This window comes from Thrips palmi, unplaced genomic scaffold, assembly GCF_012932325.1.
Source record: "Thrips palmi isolate BJ-2018 unplaced genomic scaffold, TpBJ-2018v1 HiC_scaffold_10, whole genome shotgun sequence".
NCBI classification, from domain to species: Eukaryota; Metazoa; Arthropoda; class Insecta; order Thysanoptera; family Thripidae; genus Thrips; species Thrips palmi.
This window is the reverse complement of record NW_023144621.1, coordinates 12,420,406-12,440,879: the sequence shown is the minus strand read 5'-3', so window position 1 is coordinate 12,440,879 and position 20,474 is coordinate 12,420,406. Positions and strand designations below refer to the sequence as shown.

At 54.0% G+C, this 20,474-nt stretch overlaps 3 protein-coding genes across 6 annotated transcripts; 1 reads left to right on the top strand and 2 right to left on the bottom strand.

Annotated features, from left to right (window-relative positions):
- Positions 1–12,605: 12,605 nt before the first annotated feature.
- On the bottom strand, positions 12,606–15,543 carry LOC117654400 (E3 ubiquitin-protein ligase RAD18-like). Of its 2 annotated transcripts, XM_034401010.1 has the most exons (10): positions 15,406–15,543; positions 15,201–15,246; positions 15,036–15,114; positions 14,811–14,955; positions 14,296–14,721; positions 14,058–14,207; positions 13,857–13,974; positions 13,713–13,773; positions 12,846–13,640; positions 12,606–12,770 (listed from the first exon to the last, which is right to left on the bottom strand). In XM_034401010.1, exons 2-10 carry the CDS (start codon positions 15,237–15,239, stop codon positions 12,745–12,747), a joined length of 1,839 nt encoding a protein of 612 aa, XP_034256901.1. In that variant the 5' UTR covers positions 15,240–15,246; positions 15,406–15,543; the 3' UTR covers positions 12,606–12,744. The 2 variants fall into 2 exon arrangements, with proteins under 2 accessions (XP_034256901.1, XP_034256902.1); XM_034401011.1 differs by lacking the exon at positions 14,058–14,207.
- Positions 15,544–15,625: 82 nt separating this feature from the next.
- Positions 15,626–18,717, top strand: LOC117654401 (FAS-associated factor 2). The gene is made up of 8 exons (XM_034401012.1): positions 15,626–15,857; positions 16,159–16,459; positions 16,532–16,718; positions 16,797–16,970; positions 17,100–17,195; positions 17,309–17,480; positions 17,564–17,707; positions 17,790–18,717. Exons 1-8 carry the CDS (start codon positions 15,798–15,800, stop codon positions 17,955–17,957), a joined length of 1,302 nt encoding a protein of 433 aa, XP_034256903.1. The 5' UTR covers positions 15,626–15,797; the 3' UTR covers positions 17,958–18,717.
- Positions 18,718–19,211: 494 nt separating this feature from the next.
- On the bottom strand, positions 19,212–20,450 carry LOC117654404 (gametocyte-specific factor 1 homolog). 3 transcript variants are annotated; one of them, XM_034401016.1, is made up of 5 exons: positions 20,224–20,450; positions 19,998–20,064; positions 19,774–19,924; positions 19,634–19,698; positions 19,212–19,542 (listed from the first exon to the last, which is right to left on the bottom strand). In XM_034401016.1, the coding sequence occupies exons 1-5, from the start codon at positions 20,329–20,331 to the stop codon at positions 19,475–19,477; spliced, it is 459 nt and encodes a 152-aa protein (XP_034256907.1). In that variant the 5' UTR covers positions 20,332–20,450; the 3' UTR covers positions 19,212–19,474. The 3 variants fall into 3 exon arrangements, with proteins under 3 accessions (XP_034256907.1, XP_034256906.1, XP_034256905.1); XM_034401015.1 differs by having other exon boundaries at positions 19,998–20,124; positions 20,224–20,448; XM_034401014.1 differs by having other exon boundaries at positions 19,361–19,542; positions 19,998–20,127; positions 20,224–20,446.
- Between the last annotated feature and the right edge of the window lie 24 nt (positions 20,451–20,474).

Genomic DNA, 20,474 nt, shown 5'->3' with positions numbered 1-20,474 from the left:
GCGGCAAGACGCCGCGAGTCGTGATTGGCCCACTAATTCGCCAAGCGCCAGATTATCACTCTGCGGCGGTGGAGGGGGGGATGTGGGCCGACGGGCCGCTCACCACACTCCCCCCGGCATACCATCAAACTCTAACTTTGTTTTGACAACAGTTACTCGCCGGGAGAAAGCTAAGGACTGGGGGTAAGGGGTGGGGGTTAAGGCGGAAGTTGCCTTGCAGTGTGTGTGTGTGTGTGGGGGGGGGGCTCTGTGGCGGTGTTTACGGACAGGGCCATCACGCAGGCGGCGGGGCTGGCGAGGCGGCGAGGCGGCGATCAGGCCCAGGGCGTCGGGCCGCGGGGTCGCGCCTCGCGCCTCGTGATGAAAACACCTCTTTCGCCGCCGAGGAGTGTTGGTGCTCCCAGAAGACCCAGGATAGCGCGCCACTTGGCCGTGCCAGCCTTACCGGCCTGTACCGCAGACTGAGAGCCGTTTTCGCCGCTCTGCCTCTCTCGCACCCAGGGCACGCCCCGTGAGTGCGAGGGAGACGGAGCGACGAAGACGACTCTCGGAGTCAGTCTGCTGGGGCCGACAGGGCGCGAGCCGGGCGGTTATCAGATCGAGTCAGACCTATGGACCGAATACTGCCCCCCCCCCTCCCCCTCCGCCCCGCGCTTTGCCTCGGCCCGGCCTGGAGCCGCCTGGAGTGGACTACTCATTCCGAATTCCATGCCTAGAAATTCGCGGCCGCTTCTTACATGCGGTCGGGCTGGAGGAGCCGAGCGGGTCGAACGCTCGGCCGGCCGGACTCCGGACTCCTCCACTGCAAGACCCGGCCGCCATGGACCGCCATGGCCCGCCACCACTACCACTGTCCCTCCGGGGAAACTTTTGCCGCGCTTGGGGCCGACTTCTGGAAAGAGCTGCGCGGACCCGCGGCGGCATGTTCGCTGGCTCGGGGTTTCGATGAACGGACGTCAAGTCCAATTTGGGGGAAGAGGCGGGACGCGCGCCTAGCGAGCACTGCCTGCGAGGGCCAGGGCCGCAGGGCCGCCCGACGGCCACTGGGTAGGCAGCGCGCCGACACGCCTGCGTCCGGGACTGCCTACCCGCCAGGCGCTCCCTCCTCGCGCCTCCCAGGTGCCCCGACCCTCTCGCTGTCTCTCTCGCACCCTTCCGGGCGCCCCATGAGGGCGAGAGAGAGCGCACTGCAGGCAGTGGTAATGACCGCCGATAGCGCGGGCCGAGTGGAGCCGACAAAAGGGCCGAAGGGAGAGGCCGGCCGGAGGGGAAAGTGTGACCTTGGGCCAGCAACAACAACAGCAACAACAACAATTTTGTTGTTTCCGATCCGGTTCAGCCGTTACACAAGACGAGACAAAACACACAATAACACTCCCACACTGACAGAGAGGCAAACACACACTCAGACGCACTCTCTCACTCACTCACACACGAGCCGACAGACACAAAATCAGAGGCGATGGTTCTCACACAGAGGCCCAGCACGACGCACACACATTTACAAGATTCAGAGAAATAACACTCCTTTTCGCGGGCCGGGCCGGGCGAGCGAGGGCACGGCGGGGCACGGCCAGCAGCCCGGCAGGGTTATTGAAGTAACAGCCCCGCCGAAGCCGTCTGCAGCGCTCCGCAGCCGTCGCCGCGCTGTTCAGCCCAGCACCCGCCCAGCCAGCACCAGCCCAGCCAGCCCAGCCCAGCCCAGCGCCAGCCGCGCCTCTGTTCCCCCGGACTCATCAGGGACCACAAAAGAAACGACAGGAACATCTTGATGGGCCCCACGGCGGGGCGGCGGGGCGCGGGCGGAGCGGCAGCGCGATGAAGAGTCGTTGCGGGTTGTCTATCCATCAGGGCGGAGAGAGAGGGGTATCAGGGCAATATGCGGGGCGGCGGCAGCAACGGCCTGCGCCTTGCCGCGCCTTGCCGCGCGGTGGCGTGGCGTCGGCAGCGCGTCCACTCAGTGGCCGGCGGGCAGCGCGGGCAGCGCGGGCAGCGCCCCGGCGGACAGCAGGCGTACTAATAACGAGAGGCCAGCAGCACCAGCAGACCGATTCCGAGAGTCTCGCTCTGTCTCTCTCGCGCCTGGACGGGACGACCCGTGAGTGCGGGAGGGACAGAGCGACGAGCGCGACTCTCGGAATGAGTCTGCAGCCCGAGCCAAGGCCCTGGCAGTGATGGAGCGGCCGGCATTATCTCGTGCCTAATGACTCACCACCTTCTTTTATTCCTCCGCCCTCAGAGCGATTCCGCGCGGAACCTCCGTCTCTCTCGCTCCCTGAGGGGCCCCCCCATGAGTGCGAGAGAGACGGAGGACACTGGTCAGCGCGTTGGCGGCAGTGCCACGTGGCCAGGCAGCGCCGCCTTGCGTAGGGCCTCCGGCGCGTTCTCCAGCGCGGCGGGGCGGCGGCGCGGCGCGGCTCAGTCGCCATTATTTATGGAATCTAATTGCCCCGGGCCTAAAATAGGAGGCTCTGGTCGCTCTGGTCGCTCTGGTCGCTCTGCCGGCCGGACGGCGGCAGGCTGGCTGCTGAGACTGCCCACTCGTCCGCGGTGACGTCAAAGAAAAAAAACAACCCTTTTTTGCACAGCAAAACCAAAAAACTTGCAAAAATTCAAAATAAAAATAAGGAAAATCAAGAAAATATATTTCGTGAAAAAAGTATTTGTTCTAAATGCTGAGATCACGGACTCCAAGTTCAAGTTGGCGAGGGACAAGTCACTTTCAACGGGGGGAAACGTGCGTGAAATTTGACGTTAGCGCACACCTTCCTCCTCCCCCCCCCCCTCACACGCATTGTCCTTGTTCTTCTGGAAGTGTGCGGCTGCCTAAACAAGAGGCCATTGCGTCGAGTAAATTGAAGCAAGCGGCAATCAGGGTGGGGGCGGACCATGGAACGACCCTGGAAACCTCACCTGGAACGACAGTGGAACGACAGTGGAACGACCGTGGGGCGGCCAAGGAGTGGGTCTGTCCACACGTGGCACGACATGTCGCAAGCAATTAAAACCGGTGGCCGGGAAACGTGCTCAGTGCCCGGCTGCCTGGCTGCCTGCCTGGCTGCCTGCCTGGCTGCGGCTCTGTCTCTATACCCCCCGCGGACCCGCCTCAATTTGCCCGGCTCGGCTCGGCTCCGGGATTTCATTTTGCTCGGCTCGTACCGTTTCGATTTCTGCCGAGCCTGCTGTGAAAAAAAAAGAGTCATCTGCTGAAAAGATTAGCGTTGGTCGAACCGGTTTCACGTCCTGTCACAGACGAAAGAAAAATTCAGTTAGGGACGCGTTTTTCTGCAGCAGACGTTCCTCGCGCTCGTGACATGACTCCTCGTTAGCAAGTTTGATTCGAGGAAAAACTTTCGGACGTCCGTAGGGTCCAACAACATTTCTCGGACAACATGCACTACCACCGCATGCTGAAATTCCGATCACTCTTTACAGTGTGGTGTCCTTTTTGGCGTCATTCCGCCGTGGTTTACGGCACCTACAATGATAAGACGGCGACGGAACTACTGCTGCTGGTGCGCGCCGTGATGTTTTGATGGGGGTTGAGCCCTGGCCGCCCCGCCCCGCCCCGCCCCATGGCTGCATCGGGGCTCTTAATTAGACAGGGCGTAAATGCGGCCCGTTACTCAGCGTATGCAGCCTCGGCAGCGCCAAGGCAGGCCAAGGCAGCGCCTCCATGACTCCCTGCCGCCGTGCAGTTTATGGCGAAGACGTCCGCCTTCCAAATTAACGTCCCGCACGCCGCGGCGACGGCAGGCCGACGGGCCGACGGCGGGCGGGAAGGGGAAGGCGCGATGACGGCGATTTGATAAGGAGTGGGTTAGGTTAGGTTAGGTTAGGTTCGGTTAGCCTAACCGGGTTAGGTTAGGTTAGGTTAGGTTACGTTAGGTTAGGTTCGGTTACGTTAGGTTAGGTCCAATTGGGTGAGGTAAGGTGGTGCTTCTTGATCCCTCGGCGAGCACGCCGTCAACCACACCTCCGCGCCCGGAACACCAGCATCGCAGCAATACGGGGTAGGCGGCAAAAAAAAAACAGGAAGAAAATACAAAAAAAGAGGAAAAGTCCGCGCGCAGTTTGAGGACGTCCCCTCCGGAGCTATAGTGGGAACAAACTTGTCGGGGCGCTCGGCGGGCTGGCCTACCGCACGGGGCGACGACGAAGACCACCGCCACCGCCGCCAACGACGCCAACCCTTCCTCTTCCTTCTTCTTTTTCAAGGTCGCAGATGTTGTGCGGGGCCTGCTTCATTTCCGCCGAGCAAACTTTGCGTGTGTATGTGTGTGTTAGGTGGTGTGTGGGTGGGGGGATTAGTGTCGTGTGTGTGTGTGTGTGTGAGTGTGCGCGCGCCCCTTCACGCTCAAGACGGCAGACAGATCACCGAGGCTTTTTCACTCTGCAGTCGGAATCCGAACGTGCCCGGCCCGGTCGATGGTGACGACGAAGCACTGCGAGCGAAGCGCGAAGCCGGAGGCGGCCGAAGACGGTCTGCGCCGCACCGCGCTTCGCCCCAACTGCAGCCAGCTGCAGGCAGCGCGCAGCAGCGCGCCGCCCGGGAACTTTCTTACCCACATTTCCACATTTCCGCCGCAAGACTAATTTCTGGCCTAAGTCGCGGAGCGTCGCGGAGCAGAGGAGTGGAGTGGCGCCAGTCTCACAGTTGGCATTGGCGAGCGGAGCGGGAGGTTCAGCCTGGGCGTGGCGTGGCGTGGCGTGGCGTGGCGCGGCGTGGCGTGGCGCGGCCAATGTGTCCTGGCCGTGTCTAATCCGTCCCGATGTACCTCGTGTCATCCTGGTTAATTCGGATCGCAGGGCGGGCTGCGAGTCAACCGGGACGAGGCGGCCAATCACAACAACGTCCGTAACTTTCAAATAAGCCCCCCGGGTTACGGGGCTTCGCCGCGCTTCGCCCGGCCCCGCCTCGCCTAACCGAGGTAGATGCGACACGGCCAGGCTGGACGGCTGGACCGCGCCACCGCGCCACCGCGCCCCGTGCGAAGGGAAGCGGTGGGGGTGGGCAGGGGCAGCCCGTGGTCAGCTCAGCTCAGCGCCGCAGCCCGGAACGCAGCAGGGCCCAGGCAGGGCCGCCGGGGCCGCCGGGGCCGCCAGGGCCCCAGTCAATTCGACCAATCAAGCCAGCTCGGGCACGGCAAACAGCCCCGGCACCTCGAGCCCCTATCAGCCCCGCGGCTCGTCAGCCTCGCCGCCAGCCAGGCCACCGGCCTCGACGTGGCCTCGACTTGGCCTCGACGGCCACCCCGAGTCCGAGAAGTGCTCCACGCGCGGCCCGCCAGACGGCCACCGCCACCGCCAAGCACTACGTAATACGCGGACAAGCTGGGCTCGAAGGCGCTGGAGTCAGGGCCGCTTCTCCTCATCCTCCCCCCCGGCTCCAGGGACTAAGACGCCTCACGCCTCTCTCATCGCGGACGGCCTTGTGCGCGACTAGAGAGAGGGAGCGGCGGTAATAAGGGATAAAATAATATGCACGGGGTGGGGCGGGGCGGGGCGGGGCGGGGCGGGGCCACCGCGGCACCGCACGCTGCCAAAACTTGCGCCGCCAACAAAGAGCTCGTCTTCTACACCGGGCGATAGTAAGAACAAGACGCGGTCTCACACGCACGCGAAGGGGAGGGGGGAGGGGTGCAACGGCGGGGCGCAGGCAGCGCCGCCTGGAGACGTTAGGATAAGTTCCTTAATGGGGTTTTCTTATGACAATAAAGTAAGCTATGCATTACATAGGGAGTAATTTAGGGGGCAATAACGGGGAGGGGGAACGGGGTGGTACAGACGTACCCCAGACGTGCGCGAGGGGCGGGGTGGCGGCGGGGTGGCAGGAGAGACGTCAAGGTGCGTTAAAATTACCATCTTCCTCCGACTGGCGACTGGCGGTGGCGCGGCGGCGGCCGCTGTGGAGCAGTGTGTGCTCGAGGCCCTGTTGGCCGCCGCGGCGCGCCGGCGCCGTGTTCGCTCTTTGTTTCTCGTTTTCGCGTTCGTTCCCCCAGCCCTCCACTTTCTCGGCTTTTCGACTCATTTCCGCACATTGCCGGCAATGCCGCGCGGATCGGATTGAGCGAATTACGCCGCCGGCGCCGTACTGCGCCGCGCTGCGCTGCGTGCGGCCAAAGGCAAGCCGGAGGCAAGCCAAAGGCCCCCGCCGCCCCGCCGCCCCCGCCGCCGGAGTCCCCCTTTGTCACCGAATTTCCACGAATGGAATGAAAACTTTTGAGCACCAGGCTCGCGGCTCCGCGCGCACCGCCGCGGGCAGAACGAGCAACGGCGCAGCACGGCGACGGATTCGTTCGCAAAGGCCGTCGCCAAAGTCCGCCAGCGCCGCAGCCCGCGGCCGCGGCGCCGTGTCGCGCCGTGTGGCGCCGTTTTGGCGTTTGGCTGAACCCGCGGCGCCGCGGCGGACTCTGGCGCGTCCGGCGGCGTCACTTACTGCGGGATTAGCAGGGGAATGGAGGGGAATGGAGGGGAAGGGGCGGAGTGGGCGGAGGCTCGGCGACGTGAAAGGAAATGCGACACCTGGCAACGGCTGCCAATATCAGCCGGCAGGGAGATTGATGCTGCTGATGCGAGGCCTGCCGGACAGCCCAGGCAGGCGGGCAGGCAGGCGGGCAGGCAGGCGGGCAGGCAGGCAGGCTCGGCGAGGCGGGTGGCGCGCTCTGCAGCATTGAAGTGCACGGACTCGTCCGGCAGCCCGGCCTGCTGCTGCTGGGTCAGGCTGGAAACCAGGTCGTGGTTGCCGTCTGCTTTAGCCTGTCACATGCATTTAAGATGCGTACAAAGAGATCCTCCGACTCTCGCAAACAAACATCGACCTCCCATTGGTACAGTGTCCGCCGCGTTCCGTCGGGCACTCTCAAACGTAACCTCCCTTCATACGCGCCACAAGCACACAGCGCCCGTGCTCTCCCCCTCCCCCAACCTCTCATGACGCGTACATTTGTCGGTGTTTTCGAGTCATTTCGTTCGTGACGAAGTGTGACATCCCTGCGACAGGCCCCCCGCGGGGGACGGCGGACAGGGAGTAGGGAGGAGAGGCAGCGCCACGGGGCGTCCTGGCAGCACTGGCGGCCCCGCTGGCCCGGGGGCCAAGCCCGGCCAAGCCCGGCCAAGCCCAGCCAAGCCCCGTCTAATGTTCGCGGTCGTTATCGCGTACCTCCCGCGCTCGCCCGGAAATCGCTCCATAGGCACCGTCGGCAGCGCCCAGTCCCGGAACCGGAAACCGACACTTCATCGGCATCCGGGTGCCGCCGGGCCGAGGCCGCCGGGCCGAGGCCGCCGAGGCCGCCCAGACCTGCGTTTCAAGCAGCGCGGCATCCCCGGGCCCGACAGGGCAGCGGGCTGATCCCATCGCTCTGTCTCTCTCGCAGCCCGGGAGCACGCCCGTGTGTGCGAGGGAGACAGCTTCGGCGTGCAGGTGTCGCTGCATAGGCCGGGATGAGGCCGACGGGCGCCAGCAGCGCTGCCGCGGCCCTGCCCGGCCCTGCCCGGCCCTGCCTTATACACTGGTAATATCCTCAGAGCCCATTTGTTAGTGCAGTGTCGCCGCCCTTCTTCAGGGATGAGCCCCACGGCCCCACGGCCCCACGGCCCTGCCGGGCCCTTCCCGGTGATGACGGCGTGAAGCACGGCCTGGTGAATAACGGTATACATATACATCGCGGCCCTGCAGGCTGATTCCGAGAGTCGCTCTCGTCGCTGTGTCTTCCTCGCACTCACGGGGCGCACCGTGCGGGTGCGAGAGGGACTCTCGGAATCAGTATACTGCCCAAGGCCCTGCTGACGAATGATCTGCTTTATTAAGGCCGAGAGCAGCGCGAGTCGCGCCGAGTCGCGACGCGAGGAAGTGGAGGAGGAAAAGCGGCAGCGTCGAGGCAGCGTCAACTCCCGGGCCTGGGCTTGGCCCCGCCGGCCTGGGCCCGCACTGTGCATCGACCTGAATGGCCTGAATGGCACGCCGAATAAATGAGTTAAAAAGGGAAGGGGGCTCCGCACTCCGCACTCGGCGCGAGGCGGCAGTAGCGGCGAGGCGCAGCAGGGCTTTCTTTGTCGCTCCTCTCTCTCTCTCTCTCTCTCTCTCTCTCTCGCACCACAACGGGGCGACCCATGCGTGCGCATGTCGGTCCACATGCACGCATCACCCTCTGATTCGAACGGGAGACGCGGGGAAAGATGGACTTGCTGCTGTTTTGGATGTTTTGTGAACCGTTTAAACAAAATTCCGGTTCGCGCTATCTTGTTGTATCCGCCGAAAAATTGACAATTTGCGTCTTGCGTCGCGAGGGGACACGGAAAAAGCATTGCAAAAAAACGCAATCACGCTGGACGACAAATGGAGGCAGTGACGGCCGGGCGATGGCGATGAGGTGCTGATTGAGGGCCTTGACGGTGACGGTCTTATTGGCCGCGCCCGGGGCGAGGCGGGCAGGCGGGCAGGCAGGCAAGCAGGCTTGCCGGAGGCGCCATTTCGCGTCTCGACGGAAATGAGCGATTTGCGTCGCGCGATGCTATTGGCTGCCAATTTTGTTTTTGATTGTTTTTGTTGTTTTTCTGTTCCTAGCGTGTACTGGGGGGCTCGCTGCTCCGCGCCCCAACCTACACGGCCCGGCCCACAGTGGGCCAAAGGACCGGTGGAGGCGGCCAAAACTCTAGACGAGGTTTGAGCTGCAGAGTCGCTGAACCGGACTCGAACCTTGAGAGAAGGGCGCCCTTCTCTCAAGCTCGAACTGGGCGTGTGACCCAAAAATGGATTCCTCGTTCGGAGAGCAATCCATTGGTGCGGGGTCACACGTTCGGTTCGAGTCCCATTTAGCGACTCCGGAGCTCAAAACGCGTCCGGGATTTTGACTGCCTCCACCCGCCTCCTGGCCCACCGTGCGGCCCTCCTACGTCTCGGGCGTCTCCATCGCCGCGGGCGTCCCGGCCGGCGGACGCGCTTCATTCCTGCCGATGTGGATTCCAGCCCGCGAGGACGACGCCGACGCCCCGCCGCGCCCCGCCGCGCCCCTGGGGAAGGAGGAAGAACAGCCCCACCTTTCGACAAATGTTTTTACGACTGTTTAATCATAAATCTGGCAAAGCAGCGCGGAGACCGGATGGCCCCGAGGGCACGAAGGCGGAGCAGACGACGCCCACCTCGCCCCGCCCCGCCCCGCCACGACCCCTTCCTCGGGGTTCGCCGTTCGCATCACCGCGACGCGACGTGACGTCACGCCGTCGAATTATTCGCCGAGGGAAATTTGGTTCGGACCGTCACGAAGCGCCGTGCTGGCGCGCTGTTGGGGGAATCAAGTTGGACGAGATGACGATTCCGCCTACGCCTTCCCACTGGGTGTACACTGGCTGAGCTGACCTGCCTCTGAGTTTATAAATTATATTATATCCGTACTTCTAGTATGGGCCCATTTGCATGTAGGCATTATTTTTCAGCCCCTTGTGAATGTCGCTCAGCTCAGAATGAACTCACGACAGAGCGAAACAAATCAGTGTATGTGCACACACAGACACACACACACACACTTCACACTTGGAGGCGCGACCGGCGCCCCCATACCACCTTGCACTGCATTCGCTTTCCCGCTGAGAAACCGCAGCTCTCGGGATGGGGGCGGCACGGCGGCATACGGTTTCCCTCCGCCTCCCTCTCCCTTCTCGACCCCCACTCTTCCTTTCCATTCGGCCACATTCTCCGGCGGCGTGCCCCGGGTGCCCCCGCACCCCCCGCTGGGCCCACAGGCCGAATGAATGGAACAACAAGACGTATTGACGCTTTTCGCCTGCGAGGCTCTCGCGGCCCACGACGCCGAGGGCGTGCCCCGCCCGGCACGCACGGCATGACGAATGATGACTCTTGCCTGTGGCGGCAGTGCCGCGGCGCAGGGAAGCTGGGTCCCCCTTCACCCCTCCCCTCCCCTCTCCCCCAATCAGGTTCAGTCCACCCGGCGGGCGGGGCGCCCTGGGCCCTGCTCGCCGGAGTGCAAGGCGGCGTACCCGTTCGCTGGCTGCAGCAGTGCTGCGCTGCCCCGTCCGCCCCGTGCTCCTGTTCCCTGCGTCGTCTTAAATCAAGAAATCAATTTCGCTTCCTCGGCGCGCGCGGGGCGGGCACGGCACGGCGCGGCGGTGCGCTCCACTGCGAGCAAAAGGAACGGCGCGCGCCGCTCGCTCCGAATTGCTTAAAGGGCGACTCGTCGCGTTTGGTCAGTTTAAAGTGTAACGGCGCTTTGATTTCGGATTAATGGCGCCCATTAGACGTGGGAACGGCTGGCGTGATCGGGCGTTTGGACGTAATCGGTTCGAGAACGCAACGTGGTGCGTGCTTCTTGGCCTCCTTGGGCTCCTTGGCGAAAGCGGAACGAAACCGGGTGGCCGTCTTGAAGCGCATGGCGTTCCGAGGGCCCGCGAGGTGTCGGGGAGGCGGGCGAGGACGCGCGGATGGCGATCGACGTCATCGGCAGCCTCTCGGCGCCCTCGGCGATGCTTGGAGAGTCTCGGCCGTCTCGGCGGGCCGGGCGGGGCGGGGCGGCAATGGCGGCCCGTCCTCCCCACCGCGCTCCGCCGCTCCGCCTCGCCGCGGCCACCGCCTGCGCTAATGTGGGCTCTAATCAGGAACATTAGAGCAGACTAGACCGCGGGGCTGCCGCCTGCGCGCCGCCGCCTGCGCGCCGCAGTCGTCCAAAAAGGCGGCACGTCGCGGCGCCGGCGCGCCAGATACGAGGCTTTCCCCGGGGAGGCCGACGCGGCGCTGCCGAGTATGCGGCACGCCACGCCGCGCCCCCAGCGACGCGTAGCGACGTCAGCGCGGCCGCAGCGATAACTGCTGCGCACTGCTGCCGCGTCCCGCCCCCCGCCGAGCAGGCCCCGGCTTTTCATATGATGTCTCATTCGAGAGACGTTTCAATTATTTCAGAAAACTTTGGGCGACGGGTGCGGTGCGGCGCGGCGTGCCCCGCCGCCAGCGCGTCGCCCAGGAGGCCCGCGGATTGGAGTGTCTGTCAAAACTGCCCCCCGCTCGACCCCCTTGGCGGCCCCCTCGGGAGGTGCTCCCGGAAGACGCCCGAAGTCGTAACCGTGCGCGCCACCGCCGCGGCGCAGCGTCACAGCCAGCAGACGCCCCCGCCCCCAGACGCGGTGCGGCGCGGTGCATCAAAGTACAGTGGGGCGGCAGTGCATAGTGCATTCAGCGTGCAGCCCCGCCTTTAGCCCTGCCGCCCCACCGCAGCCCGGCGCGCCCGGCCCCGGCCAGCCCTCTGATTCCGAGAGTCGTTTCAGTCGCTCTGTCCCTCCCCCACTGATGGGGCGTCCCGTATTGGTGCGAGAGAGACAGGGCGACTTTCGGAATCAGTCTGCAGGTCTGTAAAAGTCGTCCGCGCGCAATGCACGTTTGCGGCGAGATAGCGGCGCCCCTCCCTCCTTCCCCTCCCCCGCGGGGGCCCCGGCCGCTTTGCGCAGCAGCCTGCAGCCCATCCCCTTGGCGTCGCGGCATCGCGCCCGCCGGAATGCAGCCCGTTCTCGACGGAGCCAACCAGGCCCCCCCGGCCCTCTAGGCCCGCACCGTATCGGCCGTGTCCAGCCACGCGGCCTGGCTCCTGGCCCTGCCCTGCCGAGCAGGCCGACGAACAAAAGCGGATTGCATCCGCGCTGTGAACCGCTCCGCGTTCGGCCGTGACCACCGTGACTCGCGTGCTGCTGGAGTCCGCCCGGCCGGTAGGCAAGCATGCCGCGCGCCGTGGCCATTGCGTTGCCTACCCCGCCTCGCGCGGGCGCCTCTGGTCCTCGAGCCCGGGTTGCAGCCTCGGGGGTCGACGACGACCAAGATCACGGGGAGCAGGGCCATGGCGGGGCGCGTTCGTGCCCTGCCGCACGCCCCGGTCATGTGGGTGTGGTGGGGGTGGGAGGATCGCCCGGGATCGCCTTTCCAGTGGGGACGCGGGGACCGCCAACAGGGCGGGGACGGCAGCCTCGGAGGGCAACTCCCTCGTCGTCTCGCTTCATCCCTCACATCCCCGAAGAAGGAAGGAGGGACGGGGAGGGGCACGAATGCACAAGGCTGGAAGAAGGAATAGTGGAGGGGGGAGGAGCTCCTGGTGGACACCCAGCCATAAAGAGGCATTAGGCTCTACCATTGGGGACCATTACCGGAGCCGGTCACGGAGCGCAATGCCCCATCAATTTGTTGCAAATGGTCTGGAGGCCCAGCCGCCCAGCCGGCGCACCCTTTCTTACCCCTCCCCCCAAGCAAGGTCCAGCCCCTCCTCCTGTGCCGCTCGTCGTTGGCGTTTTTGTCTTTTGCTTGGCTTTGGAAAGCCACGTTTTGGTGCCCTGCAGTCTGCAGGGTTCAAAGTCTTGGCATATGCACAGGCTTTGATTTTGCTGCACTAATCTTTCTGTTTCTACCTAATAATGCTTATTATTCTAAGACAGCGAATGTCCCTCATTCTTTCCAAGAGTACCATTTAAATTTTGTTGAACATTCTTTGCCAGTTCTTTTTGAATTTAGACTTTTGGATATGCATCTTTAGCGATTTACGAAAATAGAAGGGGCAGAAACAGCTTATTTCTACTTAGCGTAAAACTGCTTGGAAAACACATTACAAGAGACATACAGAAAGGTGAACAAAGTAAGGTTTTATTTGCCCTCAATGTCACTTATGCAATAAAATAGAATAAAATAGTTCGTAGAAAGTTTTGAATTTACAAAACATGGTAACAGCAAGCTGAAAGTTAAAGAAAGTTTAAAAGTCACTCATCAAAATCTGTGGTGCTTCCTGCAAATAAAACAAAAACATAATTAATATCAAACTTGTACAGTCAGAAGTCAATGGGAGAAATGATCTACCTACCACCATCATTATCAATCATGTTAACAAGCGCACTAAGTGCCTCATTCCCACTGTCATCACATCTAGCTTTTTGACCACATGGAAATAGTATACTGCTTGCTGGAGAGGACTCAAATATATCTGGGTCCGGCGTGGGAGATCTTTGCTTGGATTGTTTAACACCAATACTTCTTTTGGAAGGAATTTCTTCATCAGAACTAGATGAGAGTCCATCTTTTCCACCTCCCCTTTCTAAAACCTTCTTAGAAGGGGGCTGTTTGATTCTTTGTGAGTTCCTTGTTTGACTCTGTGGTGATGATACGCTACGCTTCTGAATAGCTTTATTTTGGGCTGTGCGACTTCGCAGCTGCCTGGCAGGAGTACTACGAGGAAGTACAGGTGAGGTAGTTTGCTCTGCTCGCTTCCATTGCTTTGCCTGCCTTATCTCATTCTCACCCTCATCCTCTTCACTCTCACTCTCGATGCATTTTCTTTTTACATTCTTGGTCATCTTTCTATGATTAGTTGATTTCCGAGACTTACTAGTACAGGCAATATCATCCGAGTCACTAGCATTACCGTGATTGGTTTTTTTCCCAGACTTGTCGCAATCACTATCTGCCTGCCTGGAGTTCATGGCATGGGCACTTTCAGGTACAGGTAAAGGTTCGTGTTGTGGAACCGGGATAGGGGCAGGGTCATCTTCATCTTCCGTGTCACTTAAAATTACACATTCTTCTTTTTTGGAGGGCTTGTGTTTATTTCTCTTCTTCACCTCATCAATCAGTTTCTGGTAACTGGCCTTTTGCTGTGTCCCTGAAAATTTCAACATATTTTACAACTTAGAGTTAGTAAAAATAATGACATTTTAAAAATGAGTGTACTCACTGTACTCTTTAAGGGCATTATCTATCTCCTGAGGATTATCTGTTCTCTTGAACATTTGACTCTGTAACAAAACCAACAACAACAAAAATGAAAGATATATGAAAATATAATAAACTTTAACTTCCTTTCCACTCATAGACTTACAAAAGAAGAGGCTGAAGAACCAGCCATTGCTTTTTCCTCTCTTTCAACAAGCAGTTTCATTTCACTTAATGTTTTTGGAGTAGTTGAGTCGCATTCAGCATTGTGCAAAATGACAAACCTAGAATGAATATGGACATACTTCAGGAATTTATAGAGCCAACAGTGAGTACTCCAAGAGCTTTGTTATTAGAGAAGCCTGACCTTTTTAGCCTTGATAACAAAGTACTACGGTCTCCCTGAATGGCTAGACCATACTTCCTCAACTCATTTTTAATTTGTTTGTCAGACAGCAGATTATAGACCATTTTTTTTATGGGTTGAAGGGATGGATTACTTTCAGCAGAGTTTGAGCTTCAATAAGGACCACACAAGAAAGATTGTTAAATCATATAAAGGGTCTCCTACTGGTATCAGTGTTTGGTCTTAAAAAAGAGCCCACCTTTTAGCTATACTTGTCTTTGCTGCAGAGTTAACAGTAGGAGTTGGACTTTTTACTGTCTCAGATGACCGAGTCTTAGGTTCCAACAAACAGCGATCCAAATGGCTATTCACTAATCTCTGAGCCATAATTGTACCGCACACTGGGCATGGTACTTTAAAGGCAGGCGAATGATCATTGTCCAATGCTGTTGGGGTCCCTCCTCCAGGGGTACTATTCACTTCCACTTTGGGAAATTTCTGTACCATAGGTGAGGGGGTCTTTGGTAGAAGCATTGGAGTCTTTGTAGGTTGAGCAGAATGATTCTGTTTTGGTGTTGCAGGTGGAGTCGTTTTGATGGTCCTATTCTTTGGTTCATCGCCAAACTCATCCTGAACATTAAGACATCTAGTGCTGCTCTTAATGCTTGGCATTGAGGCATTTTTCCTTCAATGAGTAACAAAGGAAATTGAACAATTAATTATGAAAATACAGAAGATTGGAACTAATTTCATCAGAGAATAGGCATGCTTTACCCCAATAGCCTTTTCACGTTTTTAACAGCATCAAGAATATTTCCAACAATTGTGTTTTTTCGGAGAGTGCTCTCGTAAATGGCTGTGGCACAAGAGGGACATTCTTGTTTGCCTGACAGCCACCTTCTTATACAAATGCTGCAGTCTAGAACAAAAATGCAAATTGATTTGCTTGACTAAACATAGCTCGTAGCTATTGAAAGCACTACACACAAATGTACATACATGTATGACTACAGGCTGTGATGACGGGAGTGGTTAAAATTTCATGGCAAATGCCACAGTTCAGAACGTCGTCAAGTTCCTGAAACACAACAAAGATATGGTAGGTAATTTTTTTAAAATACTATTTCAAATAAGAATGCAATGCAAAAAACGACAAAAACTTACCTTAAACTGAGGAATAGATTCTTGGGTGTCCTCATCCATTGTAAAGCTGAAATAAGAAGTAGAGGAGAAAGAGTAAGCAAGATAACCTCTCCAATCATACTCGCACTACATACATCTCTTCAAAATGTGTCTCCTACAATGACTTAGTGTTTTTCGCTCTAGATATAAATGTAACCTGGATCCTGCACAACATTAGAGTACCTACTCGGTATTTTGAAGCTTTGAGGTGAGATAATGACGAGGTGCACACTTTTTTCAACAGGCAGAAGTAATCATGCTAGCCCGCCTCTTCTCGAATCGAAAACAAAACAGAATCTGTAACGGCAACACGGCGCGTTTCCCACTCTCGCCCTTGTAGGCTCCCCGCCCGGCTTTCTCTCCCTGGAAACAGTCCGCACACCAGGAGACTGTTTGAGTGGCAGCAGTGCAGTTTGTTTGAGGACAGCTGGTTTTTTCAAGAGATCGTTCCAAGTTAATCTCATTTAATTTAACTTTTCAATTTTTTGTGGCTTTGGTGTCGTTTAGGGCATTTTAGTTTCCATTGATTACCGCTGCACCCGGTAATTTGTCAATTTGCATGATATTACTGATTGCAAGATGGATAATATGGCCCTCGGTCTGTCCTCGGAGCAGACGGAGAAGATTCTGCAGTTTCAGGTAATGGTCAACTGGCAATTTTTGCCAACATGTAGGTCTCCTTGGTTTGTACTGTTTGGCATTGAGAGTATATTTTTAACTTTATTTATTCGGATTGGCTAAAGCTGAGCCCTAAGACTTGCAATATTGTAGTTTCATTGTTGACTTGTCAAAAAGTAAGGCTAGAAACTGTTACTATTACTTTCCTTTTGTGATGAAAACTCCCTAAATTTGCTACTTGTTCAGCTCTTTTCTCTTTTCAGCTGTGTTCGAGAGGCCTTCAATGTCAGAAGCTAAGTGTTTTCTTTACATTTTATTACAGGATCTCACTGGTATAGAAGATATAACTATCTGCAGGGATATTTTAACAAGACACAGTTGGGATCTAGAAGGAGCCGTTTCTGATCAACTTAACATCAGAGATGGCCACCCATCTGTGTATGCTAGCTCAGAGACTCATGCACCAGCAGTTGTCAACGAACTCATGTTTCAACATGTATTTTTCTCGCCTCCTTCCGATGGATCCTGGTTTAGCATTTCCAGACTCTTTCAGTTTGGCTACAGCATTTTCCAAACTCTATATCTAATGGCCTACAAATTTCTTTTGGGTGACAACAGGCGATGTAAGTTACGTTCTGTTATTTGCAACCTATTTTTTATATGAATGTTTTGCTGATTGTTGGTTTATTCTCCAGATGTTACTGATCCAACAGCTGATGTTATGAAATTTATTCGGACTTATGAGGAGACTTATGGACACCAACATCCAGTATTTTACCAGGGATCTTACAGTCAAGCTCTGAATGATGCCAAACATGAACTTAGATTTCTTATAGTTTATTTACATTCAGATGATCATCAGGATAACATAAATTTCTGCCGGTATGTGCCTAACTCTAAAATAAACTACCAAGTTGTTTCACTTTTTAAAATTTCTGATTTAAAATGTTCTTTTCTCAGGCAAGTCCTAAATGATGAAAATGTCATCCACTACATCAACTCGCACATGCTGTTTTGGGGATGTTTAGTGAATTCAACCGAAGGATATAGGGTTTCCCTAAGTTTGCGTGAAAATGCATATCCGTTCTTGGCTGTTCTTGCTATGCGAGATGCTAAAATGACGGTTGTTGGAAGGTAATGTATTGTGATTAATGTCTAGACATTTCTACTCAAGCTGCCACAAAAAGTAGCTGTTGGTTATTTTAAATTGCTCAAGAGGAGCTCTGGCTTCAAGTGTTTGTTTCCTTGCTGTCCTCTTGAAAGGTTGGAGGGACCTATGAATGCTGAAACACTTCTGCAACGTTTGCAAACCATTGTAGTTGACAATGAGGGTTGTCTTATTGCTGCAAGAAATGATAGGTAAAGATTCTTAAATACATGTGTTTGATCTGTGTAAATAGAATTTCTTAAATAATCAACATTGTGACTCTTAACACTGATTGCTTTTGTGTGTATTTTTTTTTGAATTGCAGAATGGAAAGAAGCTTAAATCAAACCATCAGAGCTCAACAAGATCAGGCCTACGAGGATTCTCTTCAGGCTGATCGAGAAAAGGAGCGGTTGAGAAGGATGGAAAGGGAGCGTCAGCAGGAAGAAGAACGTCAAAGGAGAGAAAGTGAGCGTCAAGAACAATTAGAGAAAGAGGTATGGCCTGTTTTGAGTTTTGATTAACAACATTGTTTTAATTCCAAGTCTATAAGTGAAAACAATGTTTTGCTTGCCTGCAGGAAATAAAGCGACAGAAGGTGGAACTAGCAAGCAGAGTTCCCTCTGAGCCTAGTTCAGATCATCCAGAATCTGTTCATGTAGTGATAAAGCTACCTACTGGGCAAAGGTTGGAGCGTAGATTTTTACAATCACATCCTTTGGAGGTTAGTTAATGCTCTGATAAAGTATTTTCATTTTGTTGGACCTTTTACAATATTAAGAATTCCACAACTTTTTTCCCAACAGGCTTTATTTCTTTTTGTCTTTTGCCACCCTGAGTCTCCTGACCGGTTTGAGATTGCAACAAACTTTCCAAAAAGAGTTCTACCATGCCAAAATAATACTGAAGAAACATTGGCAGATGTTGGTCTGAGAAGAGGTGAAGTCTTATTTGTTTATGATTTAGAGGCATGAGTGGTGAGAAAAAATATGTGCTCAGACAGCTAAAATTATCATGGTTGCAACACTCTTTTAAGCCAAAATCACTAGAGAAGATTGGCATCAATCAACATGTCGACTCTGTATCTTCATATGCTAAAACCACAAGGTTTTGGAAGCTAACAAAAAGTCACATTAAACATTTCCATGAAGAATCCTTTTTCTTTTTTTTTTTCTTTTTCTTTGGAATAAAACATACTTATGCAATTTTCATAGCATTTAGCTCAAGTTCATGAATGAGAGGTCAAGTATTGTTGTTGCATTCAAATCTAACTCTTTCCTTGATTCACAAGGAAGATCTTGCTGTTGTTGCATGTGCAATAAGTTCCATTGACCATAATTCATGTCCATGTAGCTCCAACCTTCCCATTCCCATTTGCTTTACTGCAACATTGAGGGACTTTATTCTGTGATTTTTATGCGTTTACATTCTGTAACTTTTATACAAAGGTATGAATGAAGCTTATGAACACCGTAAACATGGGCCAAAAATGTATGTGTGTTTGCACAAATTATTCAGTTATAACCTTAGCATTGCAGTGGTCACATCATGTTTCATGTCACTGTCGATCTGTGCATCTTTTTACTGATATTTGATTAATTATTGTATCATTTTTTTTCTTTTTGTTTGACTTGTTTTATTTCTATGTGTGTTGAATTTATTTATGTCTAAATGCCTTATGAAATCCTGTTCTGTTATTAAATTAAAAACATGGAATGCATAATGTTAACATAATGATGGTCTATCCTGTGGACTTCATTTTAAACGAGTTGACCTGTCCAGTGGAAGTCACTATCAGTGTTTTTTGTTAGGTACGAAAGCTCAACTTTCTGAAGGAGAAGGACCTGTAAAAACACCCTCCCTAAAATTACCTTCTCTTCAGAAATTGCAAGACTTACTTTTAAGAAGTATTTTGGTTTTTGTTTCATTTGTGGGAAATTTCTTACCATTATACATTACTTAAGAAAATGGGTTTGATATTTTACTTATAATAAATTGTCCCTTTTCCTGATAGATGGATTTAGTTTTGATTACTGACAAATTTTCAATTAGCTGCCAACTACGGTTTACCTAGATTTACGTATATCTCACTCTATGTATGTGGAACCCAGAAAAAAACTGAATTTAAAGGTAAACTGACAATTGAAATCTGTGACTATCAATTTTAAAGCTTCAGATTATGTAAATGTATCGAGTCATTGGGGATACCTAAGTAAATAAAATGGTCCAATGTTTATAACAAATTGTATACTTATTGAGCAAGTAGTTACACAACACTGTCTAGGAAGTAAAACAAACAAAACCTCCAATTCCCATTCTTTACAATGCGGTCAGTAAGATTATTCATCCATTCCTGTACATGTCACACAGCTTGAGAAAAAAAAAAAAAATCTGCTCCAAGAAAAATATTAAGACAAAAGTTCCCAAAATACCAATTACTTTTTATACATATAGCGATTCTTGCTTCAGCTCAGATTTGTATTGTAGTCAGTCAAGGTTTTCTGGTGTTCATCTCTGCCACCAGCCGATGTATACGACCTCTTCCAAATCCTATCGGAGCTGTAAAAAAGGATATTTCAATGAATATTGCCATAACTCTCCAATTGACCAGCCATTCAGGAAAAAAAAAACAGAAACAAAAGGAACCTACATGGATCTACATGACTGTCCTCTAACTGACTAAGAGCGCCTCCATCATCAATGTCCTCTTCTTGGCTGGAATAAAAGTTAGCCAGTCATCAAATGAGGCCATTACCACAATAGAAAATATGAGGGCAGAGTTAAGCTTACACAGATCTGACTACTTGATGGTGATTGCGTCGATGGTTATTACGAAGAGCTGGACCATGGAGGTCTTCCTCGTCAGATTCATCGCTCCAGTCTCCAACCGGAACATCCGGGTGGTAAGAGGGGTTGCCCAGCTCGCCCTGGGTGGCAGTCACTGAAAGAGCAGAGGGAAGAATGATCAAAAGCTTCTAACACAGCCTATGGCCAACATACAGGGGAATACTCACAGCTATATTTCTGTCCCTCAATAAGATTACGTTCTGCACAAGTCATCAAATGAAGTTCTAGCTCCATCTGTGGGACCACGTGAGTAGCATTAAATGGGCATGTCTTCATCATTGACAAATGGGGATACTGCTGTCAATGGAAAGCAAATTGATGAGTAAATTAACTAATAAAGAGGGAACTAATAGAGAGATCAGACACAAGCTGCCTGAGATATTTCAAAAATACCTTTCGACATTTTAGTAAATGTCGTTGAAGTCGTAACTTTGGGACTTCATGTGCCCTATTATAAGGGCACATTACATAGGGGTTATGAAGCCCTTCTTTGATGTCCATTATGTCCGTCCGTAACAATATGGGTACAACAATCAACAATATAACCTTTGTAATACTTGTGGACCCTACAGAAAATTTCTCATACTTTATCCGACAACCAAACCAACCGAGTGACCGAATACCAATAAGAATCAGAATGCAAT